The 18,657-nt window shown below is 47.0% G+C and overlaps 2 protein-coding genes across 4 annotated transcripts in view; both read left to right on the top strand.

Moving 5' to 3' along the window:
* The window catches only part of rprd2b (regulation of nuclear pre-mRNA domain containing 2b), a 51,540-nt gene extending 46,807 nt beyond the window's left edge, over positions 1 to 4,733 (top strand). Inside the window, exons 8-10 of one of the 2 annotated variants that reach the window (XM_054741136.2) lie at positions 1,984 to 2,232; positions 2,348 to 2,512; positions 2,630 to 4,733. In XM_054741136.2, coding sequence (XP_054597111.2) covers positions 1,984 to 2,232; positions 2,348 to 2,512; positions 2,630 to 4,500 — 2,285 coding nt within the window. In that variant the 3' untranslated portion in view covers positions 4,501 to 4,733. Of the gene's footprint in view, positions 1 to 1,983; positions 2,233 to 2,344; positions 2,513 to 2,629 lie in introns of both variants that reach the window. The other variant, XM_054741135.2, reaches the window with a different exon arrangement.
* Positions 4,422 to 18,248, top strand: tars2 (threonyl-tRNA synthetase 2, mitochondrial). 2 transcript variants are annotated; one of them, XM_015950391.3, is made up of 18 exons: positions 4,422 to 4,557; positions 10,792 to 10,964; positions 11,046 to 11,160; positions 11,397 to 11,518; positions 11,712 to 11,820; positions 11,971 to 12,035; positions 12,111 to 12,189; positions 13,156 to 13,302; positions 13,384 to 13,482; positions 14,646 to 14,815; positions 14,901 to 15,063; positions 15,411 to 15,548; positions 15,799 to 15,876; positions 17,173 to 17,273; positions 17,406 to 17,507; positions 17,585 to 17,657; positions 17,777 to 17,891; positions 17,987 to 18,248. In XM_015950391.3, exons 1-18 carry the CDS (start codon positions 4,507 to 4,509, stop codon positions 18,127 to 18,129), a joined length of 2,043 nt encoding a protein of 680 aa, XP_015805877.3. In that variant the 5' UTR covers positions 4,422 to 4,506; the 3' UTR covers positions 18,130 to 18,248. The 2 variants fall into 2 exon arrangements, with proteins under 2 accessions (XP_015805877.3, XP_015805876.3); XM_015950390.3 differs by lacking the exon at positions 4,422 to 4,557 and adding an exon at positions 7,601 to 7,799.
* Positions 18,249 to 18,657: the final 409 nt, after the last annotated feature.

Here is an 18,657-nt window from a genome sequence, read left to right as displayed (position 1 = left end):
AGCAGGTGCAGCTGCTACTGTATTAGCAGGAGCAGCTGCTAATACAGTAGCAGGTGCACCTGCTACTGTATTAGCAGGAGCAGCTGCTACTGTATTAGCAGCAAAACAACAAACTGCATGCATGCAGTTTCTCAGTGACTTTAAAACATCACCTCCACCATAAAACTTTTTCTGATGCTCCAAATACAGAAAAACATCCCTTACCAGGGTTTCTGAATAAATAAAAAATCAGAAAATAAGTTTAAATGTTAAATAATAGTTAACATCACTTAAATGCAACAGCAAATTCTCTCATTGCTACTGAGCATTTTCTCCACTTATGTGGTTATGATATAAGGCTGTTGCTGTAATTGGGAAGTGAACTGTGCTGGGCCAAACTAGGAGAATATTAAGATTTTCTGAGGGAAAGAGAAAAACAAATGTCTACCTTTCAGAAGAGGAACTGGCAAAAAACTACATGGAAAATATGTGAAAACGTTTGTTTTTAACCCCAAATTGAACAAGTTTACCTAGATCTTAAAAAGCAGCTCAGATGATGAAACTGCAACTATGATTCTGATAACAAGCTAACAAACTGAACTAGCTTCTCTAAGATAACCGGCTAGCAGAGCTTCTGACTGACAGTTTATGTGCAGCAGCAAATCAACTATCCTGATTAACAAGGTTATAAAAGCTCATAAATGAAAAATCACTTTGATGTGTGGGGGAACTTTTCCAGGCCCTCTTTAGCAGGGTGGGACTGGGAGGAGAGTGCTGTAGCCTTTTAGCTGGAAGCTAACCGGAGCCTGGGGCTAACACTAGCGACATGAAGGTGGGTTTGTTCACCGACACGTGTCGGAGTCAGCCCGGTAAAAATGATTAACGACACCGAGCGGACTCACGTTCACGTTTGAAAGCAGCGCTGATTCCAGAAACCTCAGCAAAAAGTGCGTTCGTTGCTCTGAGCCAGCATGACGAACAAGGGAACGGCGCCGCCAACTCAGTTTGGGTGTTGCTTTCCATCCTAAGGGTCTACGTAGGGGGCGGTCGTATTACGGGAACGGACCCGTCTGATTGGCCGCATATCAGAAGGGCTACATACTTCCGCGTAAAAAACAGAGCTGGTTTACAAAAAGTTGATGTATGACACGGATGGAAATGTTTAAACCAAACATTAATCGCCATTTTTGACGTGCTTTGCGATGGGCCTATCACACGTCCTGTTATCCCGACGACGATAGTTTTTCGATATATTGTGCAGCCCTAGTCTGATACAATTCAGAGCACCTTCAACACTCAGTCACACACCCAGGGCCGTTTCAAGACTTTTTGGGGGCCAAGGCAAAACGGAACCCCCCCAACCTGTACATAATAGACATGCCACCATTACATTGTTAGCAGCAGAAATTAAATGTTATTACCATTTCCAATACAAATGCATGTTAATGAAATACATTATATTTTACTGGATATTTATGTGTTATTTTGAATATTTTACTGGATATTTATGTGTTATTTTGACTAAGACGAGTGTTATTAATACAAACCTAAAATGTCACTGAAGGTCAAATATTGAAAAATATTTTAACTACAAATGTCAGATGGGAAAAAGGGAACTAAACACCAATCTAATGCATATTATTGAGCCTTTTATAATATTTTGTTTTTAAAAAATGAGGCAGTTGAATGCACAGAGTATGCATGTGCTGGCGCATGGTCAGGATGGTACCATCTCCGCCTCAATTTGAGCCCGGAAAAACCCCGGATAAACGTTTTCTTTTTTTCTTCCGAGGCTCCACCGTGATAAACACGCTACAGTGAACGCTCATCGGTGTAGCTCATCTCTTCTGCGGTGTAAACAGGAATCGTCATAAAGCATCACGGCTTTTTGCAAGATAGCTGATTTTGTGTGAGAAGCGTTTTCTGGGTGCGGACCTCTTTAAAGTTCTGTGGTTGTGGTGATTTGTAAACCTGTTGCTTCCTTTTGGTCTTTCTTCCTTGTAGATGATAAAAAAGACTCGGCAGTTTCCAAAACATCAAAGCCAGACACGACATCAAAACCTCCAAGCACACCCACAAAAGTCTCCAAAGCCATCGATTCACCTGTGGCTGCAGTTACTACGGCAACCCCAGCGACACCCACATCCGCTAAAGCCACGAATGCCCCAGTCACCCCCCTGGGAGTCAATCTGGCCAAGGTGGACCTGGGAAAGATCAGCTCTATTCTCAGCTCACTCACATCTGCCATGAAGAGTACGTGTGTGTGTGTGTGTGTGTGTGCGTGCCTGCGTGTGTGTGTGTGTTAAGTGAGGGTTTTGACATTATTGCAGAACCTTTGATCTACTCTTCTGTCTTTTCCCGTCAGCAGCCAGTCCATCGCCGCGACCGTCCCCTGGGACACCCACAACCCCCACCGGCCAATCAGCAGCCACCAAAGCAACGCCACCAAGTCCCGCTTTGGCCAGCATCCTGTCACGTGTGGACATCACCCCCGAAGGGATCCTCAATGCTCTGTCTAAGTCCAACACGCCAGGTTGGACACGTTAAACATAAAAAAAAAAAAAAAAAAAATTGGTGGGGGTAAAAAAAAAGTGTCACCACGTTTTATGTCCTGTTGTGTCTGTTTTTTTCTTTCTTTTCTTCTGAACAGCGTTGTCCTCTCTGCTGCAAAGTGTGACCAACACCGCCTCTGCTACCTCCGCCCGAACCTCTCCAGAATCCTCAAGCATCAAAACCCCAGTTACCCCGACCACCCCTAAGCCCAAAACCCCTCCAGGTAACAGCCTCAAAAAGGACACAGCTGCAAAAACCAGAGACTGGGAGAAGGACAGACAGCTGTCCCCTCCTCCGCCACCTCCTCGTCCTACTGCTCCTTCCGTCTCTCCCCCGAGTTTGGAATCAAAAATCAACAGTTTCTTGCAGGGCAACCCAGGTTTTAGCCTCGCCCTCGGCGACGACAGTCCTGACGGGGTGGACGGGACCCCGGTAAGAGACGAAGCGGCCGGCACGCCAACGCAGGACGAGATCATGGACACGCCCGCAGCATCTGGAGGTCACAACCTTTCACCCACGGCCTACTGCAACGAACCCTGGGATGCTGCAGTCGCTCCGTCGGGACGCAGCAACAGTGGAGACGCTCCCAACTCCTCTAGGTACGGATCTGCTAAAAAGAGCAGCTCACACTCGCAGGGTGAAGGGGTGATGGGTAAGAAGGATGAGCAGCATGGCCAGCCAAGGATTATGGGAAACAGCCGAGCAGCGGGAGAGAGGAGGCTCTCTGCCGGCTCTCGTAAGGCGAGCACCAGCTCTGAAGATGGAGGTGTGAGTGGGAGGAAGGAGCAGGATGAGAGGGGGCTTCCGGAAAAAGACACGAAGGAGGGCCAGTACCACCGGATCGAGACTCTGGTGTCACACCACGCTGAAGCAGCGCCCGCCCAGACTCGGGGGTTTTCCAGCAGCCCACTGGCTGGAGAGCGCATCAAGACGGTAGAGAGCATCCGCGTGATTGGTCGAGGCTCTCGAAGAGGGGGAGGGGCTGGCAGTCGGCCTGGTGCTGCTATGTGGTATGAAGAGGAGGAGTACCTCAAAGCTCCGCCTCCTCCATCTCACGTTGGACCGCCTCTTAATATGGTCCAGGGAGGTGCAGAGGACAGGCTTTCCTCCATGCCTCCTCTTCCACTTCCTCCTCCGCCTCCTCCCCCGCCACACCTCCTTCTCCCACATCTTCACCCTCCTCCCTCGCTTCCCCTCCCACACCTCCCTCAGACCGCGTTTCAAATGCCTTACCACCCTGAGAACATCCAGACTCCTCCATCACACCTCCTCCACCCTCCTCCTCCCACACCCCCGTTCTTCGGCCCTCCCCTTTCGATCCCTCCACCCCCTCCACCCTCCTCGCTGCAGCGCCTTTCACCCCCGCCCACTCACCCCGCCGTGCCCTCTGCAGTTATGGTCGGGGGACTGTTGGTCCCCGTCGACCCCGGCCGGTCTCATCCTCTCCCCATGAAGCCTGACTGTGCGGAGCGTGGCAGGATGGGACCCACAGGAAGAAAAATCACCCCCCCGCCACTCATGCCGTCGCTACTGGGCGAGCCCCCCCGGCTCCCTCGCCCCGGCACAGTTAAAGAGTCTTTTGTCCCTCGTCACACCCCGCCCCTCCACCGCCCAGGCGCCCCAGGTGTCCCTCCACCTCTACTGGGCAGAGTGAAGGAGCCTTTGATTCCATCTCTCCCCTCTCCCACGTCCTCCCCCACCACTCCTAATTCCCCCGCCGGTGACTCCGCCCCTTCCAAACCTCCCGGCAGTCCTCCACCTCAGTCCCACCCCGTCCCTCTCCTCACCCTCCCCAGCCCTCGACCCCCGATCCTCTCAACTCCCGTCCCACAGAGACCCCCGCTGCGGGGCCGCAGCCCGTCTCAAGATCTGCCCCGGGGCGGGGGCTTCCGCAGAGGGAAGCGCCCCGGTCCTCCTTTCGTAGGCGGTCCTTTCCAGAAGAGGCCTTTCCTCCCGCCGCGCTACTGAAGCTGAATGAGAAGTTCAAGCACACATCTAACAGTGCAGTGTGTGTTAGCCCTGCTGGTATGAGCCCTGTTGTGTGTAAATATCCAACTTTAACCTGCAGCTTGGTAGCCAGAGTCGCCTTACACTGTAAGAGCTGATCGTCAGGCAGAGTGTTGTGTAACCGACTTATCCACACACATTAGCTGTCATTAGCAAAAGCAGCATGAGAATAAAAACCAGACAGTTGAAGCAGAGGTGAAATGTTTCCTTTAGACTTTTTCTGTCTGTGATTCTGGGAAACGTTAAATGAAATGTGCAGAAAAAGGCGAAGATCGCCCGCGACGACGCTAACGAGAGCAGCTAGGTGCTGTAGAAACATTAGCTTTCATGCTAAGGCTAGCACGTAGAAAATGTTAGCGCTTTTAACGGAGGCTCACATGAATATAAACGAAAAGTTCGGGCCGCTCTTCATCCATCCACCCCAGAGGCTAGCCTGCGCCCAGCCACATCACTTATCTTCTGTTCATCTCATCACAAAAACCACGTTTCTCATAATGTCGAACCTGTTTTTCACCGTTTATTAACCGACGCGATGGGAGAAGTTTCCTCTTTCGTGACTAAATGGACGTTTGCTGTGCATCTCTCCTCTAAAGTGCTCAGATTTGCTGTTTCAGGTCATTTCAGAAAACTTGGCTGTAAATATTCTCCTGCTGCTCTACCTTTTTCCTCTCCTCTCTCCCCCTCTGTCCATCTCTACGCTTGTAAATATAAAAAGTGATGCCACTCTTCTCCTTTAAGCTTTTAACTTGTGTAAATAAGATGAACGACGTGTCCCGCCCTGGAAGAGAGTTTATTTTTTGTTCCTGCAGTGTCCGCCGCACCTTTCTGCCCTTCTGAACGCATCTCTCAGAAGAGGAGGGTGAAGAGTTTCCTCTCGGTGACGTGACTATTTTTGGATGCATTGGTTAGTTTTGTATTAGATGGTGAAATGGGGAGAAACGTTATGTTTGAACCACACTTTTCAACCTGTTGTGACTTGAATAAAATGCAGAGTTTCAATTAAACTGGAGGAAGAGGAGGCGGTATTTATGCTCATTTGGATTTCACCCTTTTGATTTATTTGCCTCTGCTGGGCTGCATTTTGTGCCCGTTTTTAGAGACCTGCGGCCATTTTAACGTTGCATCATCATTCTGTGCCCCCCCCCTCCCCGGCCGGATAAATTTGGGATAGTTTTATTTTAAAACAGATGTGTTAAAGTTTTGGTTCCCTTCTTCCGGTTTGTTTTTCCGCTGCTCCTCCTCTCCAGGAAAGGTTTCTGCACCCTTCAGGTTCAGATGTCCTCTTTTATCAGGTGCAGACTGAAACTAGCCGCTAATCCGTTTTTAAATCTTCCTTTCATGTTAAAGTGAGATCCACCACACGTCTGCATATTCAGCGATGAGCGCATTCACGCGTTAACCGGCTTCCCCTCAAGTACTCGCAGTTAACGCGCACATCTGAGCCGCAGCACGCTCACCTTTAAGGTTTTGGTTTTGTAAAGAACAGTTTTTTCTTTCTTTGTTGACCTTCAGTTTGATGATTTTGAGTGAAAAATGTGTGAAGATGTAACTAAGCTGTATATATTTGATTTGCTGTTCTCATCAATGATGCTATATCACTGCTCTTTGGGTGTCTGATCCTTTCTGTTGTGATGAACATGCACACATCCCGCAGCAGCAAAGAGGAGTAGACCGCATCTAGTTGAGCACAATGACAACTACATACGTCGCCTATCTAAAGACCCGATGGTTGCACTGAACACTAATCTTTCAGCACTCCTAACAGGTGTTTTCTGCTTCTGTGATTTTATTCAACTTGAAGTTTTCTCTAAATTCCTCCTGGAAGATCCGATTCTTTTCCTCCCTCCTTGGCTCAGCTGCAAAGACACTTAATCTGAAACACAGCCTTCATTCTCTTCTAGCTCTAGGGTTCTTGAATCGCCTGTCTACTTGATAATGAACCGCTGGGATCACGCGGCGCCTGGATTAGCTGTTTGCATTAACAACATGGCACAAATATGACAGTTATCATAAAATTATGTTTTCATTCAAGGCATTTTTTTGTTTTGTTTTGGGGTCTCCTGCAAAACGCATCGCTCTCTGAGCAAGTATTACTAGTAAACTATAAAATGACTTGATTTAAACAGGAAAATATTTTGACTCGCATATATAAGATCCCATTGCACCATTTAAACCTTAATATGAAACAAATTACACTGGTTTCAGAGGTGTTAACCCCAAATACAGCAAATAATCAGCCATTAAATTATATTTAATGTCGGTGTCACTTTTTACAAAGAACAAAGGTAAAGTGCAGTCTACTTTAGGGATGATGGTGATCTGTGTGTTTGGCAGACATGTGAAGTAAAGCAGAGAAATGTGTTTAAGACGTTATTTTTTACTTTCTCAGCTCAGAAAATGAGCTTAAACTGAATAAGGCGCTAAATAAACTATAAAGGGTTTAACTGTTATGGTGCTTTGTCGCCATCAAGCGGCAGATTGTTGGAACTTCAGGTAGAAACCGACGTTGATGGAAGCTGTGCAGAAATGGAGCTGAGCCAGTTTGGGTGCAAATTGAAAACCGCCAGACGGTTACTGTTTTAGATTTTTTTTTAACTATTAAAATTGGATACATTTAAGGATTAACCATTGAGGTTTGCAGATTATACATCTTTAATTAAACGATTCAAGTTTTTTAGTACATGCCTGATTTAGTCACTGGTGGGATGTTTACACGTGAGGGAAATATTTATATTTACAGTTCTTTCTAAAGATACTTGTAGTCCTGAACCAGGTCAATAAAAGAATCCTGGGAATATTGTCCATCACAGAGCTCACCCAGTGCTGTGACTGACGTCTGTTTAGCCCGTGGGGATGCAGCAGGTTGGTGCTTCCCTGTGTGGGCGCTTTTGTCAGACGGCGCATGCGCTCTGACGTTAGTATTTAATCACTGTAAATGTTCGACAACTTTTACCAGCTTTACCTGTTATTTCTTTGATATTCCTTATTAGTTTTTGCTCGTTTTCCAACTGCGCAGCTCCTGCGTGTAGAGCGCGCGCAGCCGCGTCACAATTCGGCGCTCCTAAAACGTCATCACGTTTTTCCTCGGCATTCATGTGTTATGGCCGCTTCCGTGGGAAGGAAAGAAGTGTTATGTGGTCGTTTTATCGGGATAAATGACCCGTTAGACAGACGTGCTTAGGATGGCGGTGACCCAGTTGTTTCGGCAGGTTGTCCGGAAGTCGGCAGTCGGTGTACCGTTCCACAGGCGTTACGGCAAGGTGCGACCACCTAAACCAGAAACGGCTATGTTAGCATTAGCATCCAGGGCTGTGGGTTGTGACGTAGCGCTGTTAATTGGTTCTGAGATGATAGAAGGCTGTTCTGTGCCGTTTTCCAAGTTCACTAACTTCGTTTAACCCTTTGATGCATGATGGTCACTACAGTGGATAGCTACTTAAAATTGTTATTTATTTGTTTTTGCTATTAAGCACAGCTGTTGAAGACTATTGCATTTGAACCCCTCCATTTGTACTTCAGTAAGTCAAGCCAACATGTTTCATGTTCAGATTGCACACTGTCCACTGAGGTGGACATGTAATAAATTATTTGTAAATTACATTTCACAAAAAATATGTAAATATGAAATTTGTTTCATTCACACCTAAAGATGAATGAGAAAAATGGTTAAAAAAATCATGGTTGAAGATTTCATAATTCATGCATCAAAGGGTTAAGCTTTATTCCTACAGACTTCTTATTTAATAATTAAGTCGTTTTTCAAAGGAAAAATCGAAACAACTTAAAATAAATGTGAAGTAGGTAATTTCTCATGTAAAACAAACTAAATGCGGCCTATCAGACTTTTTAAAATTAATTTTCATTTTCTGAAAGACTTTAAAAACTGGCTAATTAAAAAAAAAAGCTCAGTCCTGGTACTTTTATGAATGTTGTTTGTTTTTGTAAGTATAATTAACTTAGAGATGAAAGGCTCCTAAAGTCAAAAGTTGACATAATTTGGCAAATAATTTAAAATCTGTAGCCTTTGACACATTATTGGTGAACTCATAAGAAAATAAACGTTTCTTATTAAAATTAATTTGACTCAACATAAGCTGCACTTTAAGTTGAGTGTTATTAGTTGAAGGTTTCAGATGCCCTCCAGATGGAGACGGCTACTTTGAACTTGGCCCTTTTTTCCGTGTACTTTTTAATTTTATAATTTTTTACTCACACACTACACGTGGTGATCTCAAGGTCAACAAGAATTAGAATGGAAATGATTGAAAAAAGAATAAAATTAGACAAATCTTTAGAAACTAAAGAACTATTAATCAAAACTATTTAGAAGAATAAAATGAAGTCCGTCTCGATGTAGGAACATAAAGAAACTAGAGCGGTGGTGAAGCTGTGTCGTACGCTGCCTTTATTCCATCTGATTAACCTCTAAAGTCATTTTGAGTAATGACAGCATACTTGCATGCTAATATTAGTAAGTAAATCTGCTTTAAAAATATCCAATCCGTGAAGTGATTGTTGGGATGTTAGACTTTATGCTCTCAGGACTGAGCGAGGGTATAAATGATTAATTCTCAGAGTTACTCCAGACTTTCTTTTACCACAAATCCATTCATTCACAACATGAAGCTGTGGCCTAGTGAGAGTAATGCCTGCTGTATAAATACATTTGTAGTTAGTTTTGCTTCAGTACTTTAAGCTTTACCTGCTGCTGAGAGACTGGGTAGGCCTATCAGGATCTGCTCTGGAGTGGTTCTCTTATCTCTCTGAGCGCTCCTTTTCTGTGGCCGTCTCCAAGTTTAGGTCCTCCACCACCTCTCTTACCCATGGTGTCCCACAAGGTTCTGTGCTGGGGCCTCTGCTCTTCCTCCTTTATCTGCTTCCTCTTCAGCACATCCTGATCTCCTTCAAAGGAATCTCCTACCATCTTTATGCAGATGACATCCAACTGTACATCTCCTTCAAGCCCCATGAGATGTCTAAGCTGCAGCTGTTACACACCTGCTTAGACTCCCATCAAAACCTGGATGGCTGGGAGCTTTCTTCAGCTGAATGAAGATAAGACTGAGATCCTCATCTGTGCCCCAGACAAGCTGGTTCCCAAAGTCAGAGACTCTCTTGGTCAGCTTGCTTCTCACACCAAACCTTCTGTCAGGAATCTTTGTGTGACCTTTGACCCAGCTCTCACCCTGGATTCTCATGTCAGTTCTCTTGTTGGCTCTTCCTTCTTCCATCTCAGGAACGTTGCTAAGCTGAGTCCCATTCTGTCCCGCTCTGAACTTGAGACAGTTCTCCACACCTTCATCTCTTCACGCTTAGACTACTGTAACTCTCTTTTCACGTGTCTGAGCAGAACCTCCCTGAACCGTCTACAGGTGGTTCAGAACGCCTGTGCTCGGCTTCTGACCAAGTCCTCCAAACACACCCACATCACCCCGCTTCTCCTCCAGCTTCACTGGCTGCCAGTCAACTTCAGGGTTCATTTCAAGATCCTGGTTCTGGTCTATAGGGCCTTACATGGACAAGCACCATCTTACATTGGTGATCTTCTTAGTCCCTACACCCCCAGCAGGTCCCTGAGGTCCAGTGATCAAAGCCTACTGGTTGTGCAGCACCAGGTTAAAGGTCAAAGGTGACAGATCATCTACTGCTGTGGCCCCCAGACTCTGGAACTCTCTCCCCATGAGCCTGAGATCAGTGGACTCAGTGGTCTCCTTTAAAAAGCAGCTGAAGACTCACTTGTTCAAGCTGGCTTTTGTATGACCTTCTTCACCTCTCTCTCTTTATTCTGCTCTCCCCACCTATTCCACCTTCCTCAGGATCCACTGATTTCCCTCTTTCCTGTTCACTCTCTCTCTTTTAATATTTTTAATCACAATTGTCTATTTTTTGCTGTTTTTAAATATATCTTTAATCGTTTTCTAAATTCTGTTTTATATTTTACATTTTTGTTTTTGTGAAGCTCCTCGTGATTTTTATCTTGAGAGGCGCTGTAGAAATGTTATTTTCTTCTTCCTAGTTAAAAGCATCGCATCCCTTAGTGAGGGTGTTACAGCTAATAAATAAGGGGTGAAAATGAGTTATTTTGTGAGAGGGGCGTTTCTAGTGCTCCACTCTTAACTGAAATCCTGAAATATTTGGATTTTTAATCAGAACAGCAGTTTTTATTCCACCTTGGCTTTTTTTTTTGTTGCATTTTGCTTCTGTCGTGTTTTTGTGACCTTCCATTTCGTTTGACTGACTTCTCCTCTCCAGTTTCAGCCGTCTCCATCTCTAAAGGAGCGACTCCGAGTCTTTGAGTCTCTCAGGGAAAAACGAGGGAAGAAGGGAGTTGCCGAGAAACCCCTCAGCATCCAGCTGGCTGATGGCCGGACGGTCAAGGGAACAGCTGGTGTCAGCACACCTCTCGTTGTTGCACAGAGTCTGAGGTAATCGCACCGCAGCTGCAGGGTTGTTGGACGTGCTTTGTCTCTGCAGGGGCACCAGTGTTCATGCGTGTGTTCCTGCAGGCTGAAAGGAGCCCTGGTGAGCAGGGTGAACGGGGAGCTGTGGGAGCTGGAGCGCCCTCTAGAGGCAGACTGTGAACTACAGCTTCTGGGGTTTGATACAGTTGAGGGAAAACAGGTAATTAATCTAATCTGCATCTCATCTACACCTTCAGTCTATAATATTTAAAAAACTTCGAATTAAAGTTTTGTTTGTTTTAGTCTTATAATGAAATACCTAAGAGTGACTGGCTAACATGTTCTCGGGTCAAATGGAGCCTTTTCTGGTAACCATTTCCTCCGGAGGCTTGTTTTGGCCCGTGTTCTCTCTGGAACGTTAACCCGTATTTGTTCTGTAACAACCCCGGTCTCCAGGCAGCTTGGAGGACAGGAGCGTGTGTCCTCAGCGGTGTGTTGGAGGGTGTGTTTGGTTCAGAGGTCTGCAGAGAAGGAGCGTCAGAATTTGGACTTTACTGCGACCACGTGCTGAACAACAGGTGAAACGTTCTGCTTTTTCTCATAAAAACACATTTTTCTCGTATGGATAAAAACATTTGAACAGAGCAGGTGGAGGTCAGACAGTAAGAACCTTTATTTTTCACTGCAGCCTCTTGCCCCGTGTCCTGTCGCGCCACCACATGTTTTCCAGATGTTGGCTTTGAATGTTTGTTTTGTTTTTTTTACCAACAGTCATTTTTCTCTGAGTGAAGTGGAGGAAAAGTGTCGAGAGGCTGCAGCGCTCAGACTTCCTTTCTTCAGATTAGAGCTGAACTCAGAGGAGCTCGGAGAACTCTTCCAGGTCGGTGCGCGCGTGCATGTGTGTGTGTGTGTGCGGGTTAGGGTTTAAAGTATCATCCACATAAAGCAGCTCTGAGCTCATTACTACTCACCGCTGTTACGAATGCTAATGAAACCAATGAGAAAACTCCTGGCTGTCTTTGCTGTGAAGGACAGTAAGCTCAGGCTGCAGCTTGTCGAAGAGGAGATGAGCGGCTCCTCTGTCACAGTGTACAGGTGTGTAAAAACACACACTCTTCCTGTCGATTAGCATTTCTGTAGCAAACCTGCTCTCGTCTTTGTGTGACTCAGGTGTGGGGACAGTGTGTCGGTGTGCCGTGGCCCCCTCCTCCCACACACAGGCTTCCTCAAGGTCTTCAGGATGCTGCAGGTGTGTTGCGCTGACCTGTGCGTAACCCCAGCTTTCCACGGGAGTCGTCAGCAGCACGTTACTGCAGCAGCACGTCTTGCTCGCGTAAGCTGCTGCTTGGCCCTTCCCACAAGACGCGAAGCAGCAGGGGAGCAGCGTCACCGACCGAGCACGAAGTCACACGAGTGACTTTGTCAGTAAACACAACAACAAGCAGGAGAAAATTACAACATGGTTTGTGTTTTATGTTCTGTCCGTTTTATAATCGCCAATACGGACCTGAAAAACAAAGGAGACCGCTAGCTAGGTGATAACTTCTCACGGGGCCGCACAGTTAGTAACCTTTTTTTAAAAGTAAAGCAACCGGAAGGCAGCACGTTTCTTTATTCTGAAAATCTCGGGAGCTTCTCTCCATTTCCGCGTCCGATTTCCTGTCTTTCCTTCCCCAAAAATGTCGAACTTGACCCGTTTCAGAGGCGTCGCGCGTAGAAAATAGAACCGGTGCGTAAAGGCCGCGACATGCTGCTCCTGAGACGCGGCCGACTCGCGCTGCTGACGGCTCCGGTGGAAAAGGTTCTGTTGACCACAGCGGTTCCTATCAGCAGCTATGACGTGCTGCTGCAGTAACGTGCTGCTGACGGCTCCGGTGGAAAGCCGGGGTTAGCCTTTTATTTGACGTTGGCTCCGGGATCGGTGGACGGACATTAGCTCCGACGTTTTCATCAAGTTTGATGATCCAACAGGCTGAGTAAAATCCCCAAATCAGCTGGAAAAAAGATAATTGGAATTTTCCGTTCCACCGCTGACCCAGGTAGCCGGTTCCATACTGGGCTGACACTGGGCAGACTGGAATTCCACGACAGCATGGGGCTGGAAACCGTGACGGGATGTGATGCTTCTTTTCCAGTCCCCTGCTGGCTCACTGTCGTCCCTCTGATGGAGATCACTGTTGTGGTTCACCGTTCTCTCTCTTCTGCATCACCCCAGCTGTCCCCCATCACCCTGGCCAATCAGACGGAGTCCTCGGGCCTAACGCGCCTGATGGGGGTGGCGTTTCCAGCAGAGACGGACAGGGAGGCATGGGAGAGGGAGCAGGAGGCGGCGAGGAGGAGAGACCACAGGCGTATTGGAATGGTCAGATGTGAAGAAGAACAAGTAAAACGTGAATGTGTGCAGGAAAACACGACTATTAAAAATGGCGTCTTTAATGTTCAGGACCAGGAGCTGTTCTTCTTTAACGAGGTCAGCCCAGGCAGCTGCTTCTTCCTGCCTAAAGGAGCCCACATCTACAACACCCTGATGGAGTTCATCAAGGTCAGCTCGACTTTTCTGCTCTCGGAAGCTCAGATTAAAGCACAAACGGACACATTTAACCTTTAAATCGTGTTTATGCTTCACCTCAATAAGAACCTGCCGTTAGATTTTTCATTCTTTGTGTTTGTTGCCTTCTCAAAGAATCAGACGTTTCAGAATCAGTCGGTTGGATCGAATTCAGTTTGTTCTTGTGATTCCATGGCCGCGTGTTTAAAGAGAAGTGATCCAACATCCCAGTTCCATTAGAAGTCATTCTAGATCCCAGCTACAGCCCATCACCTTTTTAACCGGCACAAATGGAGGATGGATGGCCTCCAACCACCTCCAAGTTTATTCTAAACTCTTTTCCCGTTGATTATTTTCAGTAGGTGCAGTAAAACGTAAAGGAAAAGAGTTAAGATGGTGGAAAGTTTTATTAGAGACCTTTAAATGTCACAAATGCCCCTAGAGACCCCTATATTCTCATTTTAGCTCTTATGATTTTATATTTTAACCTTAATTGAACCTTTTTCCGGTGCTTCCTCTGTGGGAGCCCTCTGCCCCGGCGGCGGTGGTCGGCTGTGGCGGCCTGGGTGCTTTCCCGGTGTGCCTGGGTGGAGGTGGGGGTCTCCGCCCTCCCTGCCCTGGGCGCCCTGTGTCGGTGCCTCGGCTGCTGCTGTCGGGGCGGATGGCTCCCCTGATAGCGTTTCCTTATCCTTGTCTTAGCTGGTCTGGCTCATCTGGGGGTGGGAGGGAATGTGGGTATGCGGGGCCTTTTTTAATTTGTTAAGTACTTTGAGTTGCATGATTAAGTGCTATATGTAAATAAATAAGTGTGTTTGTGTTCATGTTGGTGGATGAAGGTCACATTTAAAACGATCTAAAAGAGGCTCTTCAGGATTTCGTCCTTTTTATTGAATAATAAGATAAAACAGTTTATTGACTCTGTTGGATTTGGAAGGTCAGCTTAAACTGGAAGCTGTTTTTTACTTTCGTTAACAAACGTTCCTGTAAGCAGACCCGCAACTGAAACGTGAACACACACGAGCGCTTTCCGCTGGGGTCGTGACCTCTGATGATTTACGAGTCGGCCATCGGGATGTTTAATAATGACCCCGCTGTCGCAGCCTGACCCGCTCGTGGGCCCATTGTTGCTCACATCCTTCCTTCCCGACCTCTCGCAGAGCGAATACCGAAGGCGAGGCTTCTCCGAGGTCGTGACCCCAACTCTGTTCAGCACGGCGCTGTGGGAGCGCTCGGGCCACTGGGAGCACTACGGCAAGAACATGTTCACCGTGACGTCAGAGGGCTCTCTCACACACGCTCTAAAGCCCATGAACTGTCCTGCTCACTGGTAAACACACACACACGCACGCACACATACACACACACTCAGAGCTGGATCCTCACAGAAATCCACTCATCGTTTTTGTTTTCAGTCTCATGTTTGAGCATCGAGTTCGCTCGTGGCGGGAGCTTCCTCTGCGATGGGCCGACTTCGGAGCGCTGCATCGGAACGAGCTCTCCGGAGCTCTGGGAGGTCTGACTCGGGTCCGAAGGTTCTGCCAGGACGACGCTCATATCTTTTGCGCCCCTGAGCAGGTAGAGCATTTAAAACCAGGCTGATTTCTGATAAAACGGATCACATGTGGCTCGGTGCACAACTGTTCCAGGAGGCCTCGGCCCAGATGAATGCAGGTCTTTGTCCCGCTCAAACATGATACGTGTTGCTCCTGCAGCCGCGCCGTCACCCTCACCCCCCACACGGAGCCCTGAAACATTCCTGCGGTGTCAGGTCTCCAGTTCCTCTGTTTACGCCGTAGTAATCCGAAGATCACAGCACTGATTCAATCCCAGAGACGCTTTTTATCTCTAACTGGAATTTAAACGTTCAGCCTGGCTGATTATTCAAAGCGTTCCCTTGACTCGAGTCGTTCCTTCTGCCCCAGCTGGAGGAGGAGATTGTGGCTTGTTTGGACTTTGTGCGGAGCGTCTATCGAGTGTTTGGGTTTTCCTTCCACTGCCTGCTCTCCACTCGTCCCACGCCATGCCTCGGAGATCCTGAGCAGTGGGATGACGCCGAGCAGGTAAACACACATCTTCAGTCGTGTGTGTGTGTGTGCGTGTGTGTGTGTGTGACGCTGGAACAGAAGAAACTAATCTTTTCCACTTAACCAGCCAGCTCCACGAGTGGTTCTGTCCTGTTTAGAGTCTATAAAATCACAAGGATGCTCTTTAAATAAGCACAGTTGAGGCTGAGTGTGTGTGTGTGTGTGTGTGTGTGTGTGTGTGTGTGTGTGTGTGTGTGTGTGTGTGTGTGTGTGTGTGTGTGAGCAGCAGTTGGAGAACAGTCTGCAGCAGTTTGGTGAACGCTGGGAGCTGAATCCTGGAGACGGAGCGTTCTACGGACCAAAGGTCAGTGGGCGGGGCTTCCACAGATGGACAAACTTTGTAGGTTATATTTTTGAAAGTTGTTAGTTGATGAAAATTGGATGGTTGTTGCATTTTTGTCACCATGTTTTCCAGTAAAATAGCTTTACAGCTGAAACAGTCACTTAGTTTGTTTGATGTCCTCAGAAGGAGGTGGATCTGACCTTTGCATCCTTTCGTGCTGCACTGTGGGCCGCTGCGGCCTAGTTAAGCTCCAAATGTGACCAAAAACCCGTCCGTCCGTTTTCTGTTTCTGTTTGTTTTCAGTATTCAGATACTTCCACGAGTCATTTCAAAAGTTCCCTTTTTGTGATGTCACAATAGGACTCGGTGATGGGGCTCAAAAATACCTTGATATTCCTGAATATGTTGAGGATTATGTTACAGGTAACCAAGTATCAAACATCTGTGGGTATCCATTCGTTCTTCGACAGCAATACTAGATCGAATTCTTCTGTTTTCATTTTTTCTGAATTCTGGATTTCCTCTCCAACCGTGTTTAATAACCTAAAAGCACAGAATTGTAAAGTGAATAAAAATAATTCAGCCAGTCAGAAGTCTAAATGTACTGTTGTTGTTGAACAGCCGTGGTTCTGCAGAACACCGAGGGCTTCTGCAAGATCTTTAACGCTTTCGCCGCCAGCTTTTCTCGCCGTTTTTACTGTTTTTTTTTTAAAGAGTGACAGAACGTTGCGCGCTAGGAAGATGTCGACACCAAAACTACCAAAACAAAGCGGAGACTCACCTCTTACATCAGGAAGAATCCGCGTGTTTCGAGCGTTATCCATTCTTCCATAATCCGTTGTTGAATTGTGATCGGCAGAAGCTTTTCCGGTTCGCGCCTCACTTTTTTTACAGCAGCGGCCCAAAACGATTTCCTAACACATGGATGTTCTGCTTCCTGATCACGTGACGTGTGACATACGCGGATGAAGATCGGCTTTAGAGCTGAGATGTTTGTTCTCACGGTGCGGGGGCTCGTCCGACGCCCACGCAGTAAAAACATGCACATGACGACTTTAATCGTCATTGGCAGTGAATGAGTTAAAAGGGAGGTTATGGTGCAAAAGTCTGTTTATGTCAGTAATCCAGCTCAGACTGAGAGACCATCTAAAGGCTCAGGAACCCTCTGCAGGTCTTCTGGGTTCAGTAGCTGACACTGAGTCCAGAATATTCAACCTTTTCAGAAGATTCGGATTGTCTGAGATTTGAACTTTGAGGTCTTCATCAGCTGAGATGTTCTCGACTCCAGATGTGTCTCATTTCTCTGTTCCACCTCAGATCGACATCCTGATTAAAGATGCAATCGGCCGGCAACACCAGTGTGCCACAATCCAGCTGGACTTCCAGCTGCCCATCCGATTCGACCTCCAGTACTTGGGGTGAGTCGGGTCTACATCGGTCCTGGTTTAAGCCCGCACGTGCACCCTCGTGCATTTGTGTTTAAAGTCCAATGTTTGTGTCTTTCAGCTCTAAATAGTTTATAGCTGCTTCTAAAAAATCCTTTCCCTCAGGCGAGATGGACAGAAGCACCGACCAGTGATGATCCACAGAGCTGTACTGGGATCACTGGAGAGAATGATCGCCATCCTGGCCGAAAACTTTGGAGGAAAATGGTAACGAGAGGATTTTATGACATCACTGCTGTCCTCAAACTCACCACTTACCTTGTTTTGCTTTAACCCCTCTCCAGGCCCCTGTGGCTGTCTCCGGCTCAGATATCGGTGATCCCTGTAGGGGGCAGCAGTGAGTCATATGGCAGACAGGTCAGTCAGCTGCAGAGCCACCAACAGGGTTTTTTTTTTCTCATGACATGATGAATTTGTGACTTTTAAAAGCTTCAAAGATAAAATCTTCCATGTAAGCACCTCCATCTCTCTTTAAGGTGGCCCAGCAGTTCTGTGACGCCGGCTTCGTGGTTGATCTGGATGTAGATCCGGGTGCAACCTTAAATAAGAAGATCCGCTCCGCTCAGTTGGCCCAGTACAACTACATATTTGGTAAAGAAGACACGCTGGAGCAGTGGAGTGTTTTCCATTAATGCGCTCTTCTGCTGACGTTTACATTTCTGAACGTAACTTTTACTTTTCTGTAGTGGTGGGCGATAAGGAGTGTGAGAGCGGGACGGTGAGTGTCAGGAGCAGGGCGGGGAAACAGCTGGGCAGGAGGCCCACGGAGGAGGTGCTCGGGTCCCTCCAGCATCTACGGAACTGCAGGAGCAACCTGGATGAGTTCTGATAGGAGGAACCTGGATGAGTTCTGATAGGAGGAACCTGGATCGTCAAGTTTCTATGTTCATTTTGACTGTTTTCATATAAATACGAACGTTGTGATTTAAAATAAACTCTGAAGCTTCACTTTGTGTTTGTTTGTCCTTTAAAGGAATGTGCTGATGAATTAGTTCCTGCAGAAGTTCAGAGGAGATTTAAGCGTGTTGAAAGGTCGCTTTCAGGCGCTGTTATTAGCAGGTTTGCGTTTTTACGAACGTCAGGACGAGAGGGCAGGAAACCAGACGAGCCTTTAAAAGTCTGACGACACGGAGGAGGATTTGACTAAAATAGGAAAGGTAGCACTTGTGTGTTTAGTGGAAACAGACCAGTCGAGCTAAAGGTCAAAGGGATTGGTGGTTTTTCCTCTTAATTGAGAGAAGGCAGCAGGATGGAAAAGACATCAGTCACAACAGAGGGACCTGAGAGGAAAGGTGGAGGTGGTGTTTGTGTAGAAAAACGGTTGTTGGATCGCCCATGGTGCTGTTGAGGACAAGGA

The sequence above is a fragment of the Nothobranchius furzeri genome, chromosome 5 (genome assembly GCF_043380555.1).
Source record: "Nothobranchius furzeri strain GRZ-AD chromosome 5, NfurGRZ-RIMD1, whole genome shotgun sequence".
NCBI lineage: Eukaryota > Metazoa > Chordata > Actinopteri > Cyprinodontiformes > Nothobranchiidae > Nothobranchius > Nothobranchius furzeri.
The sequence above is the reverse complement of the archived record's forward strand: the minus strand, read 5'-3'. Positions and strand labels throughout refer to the sequence as shown.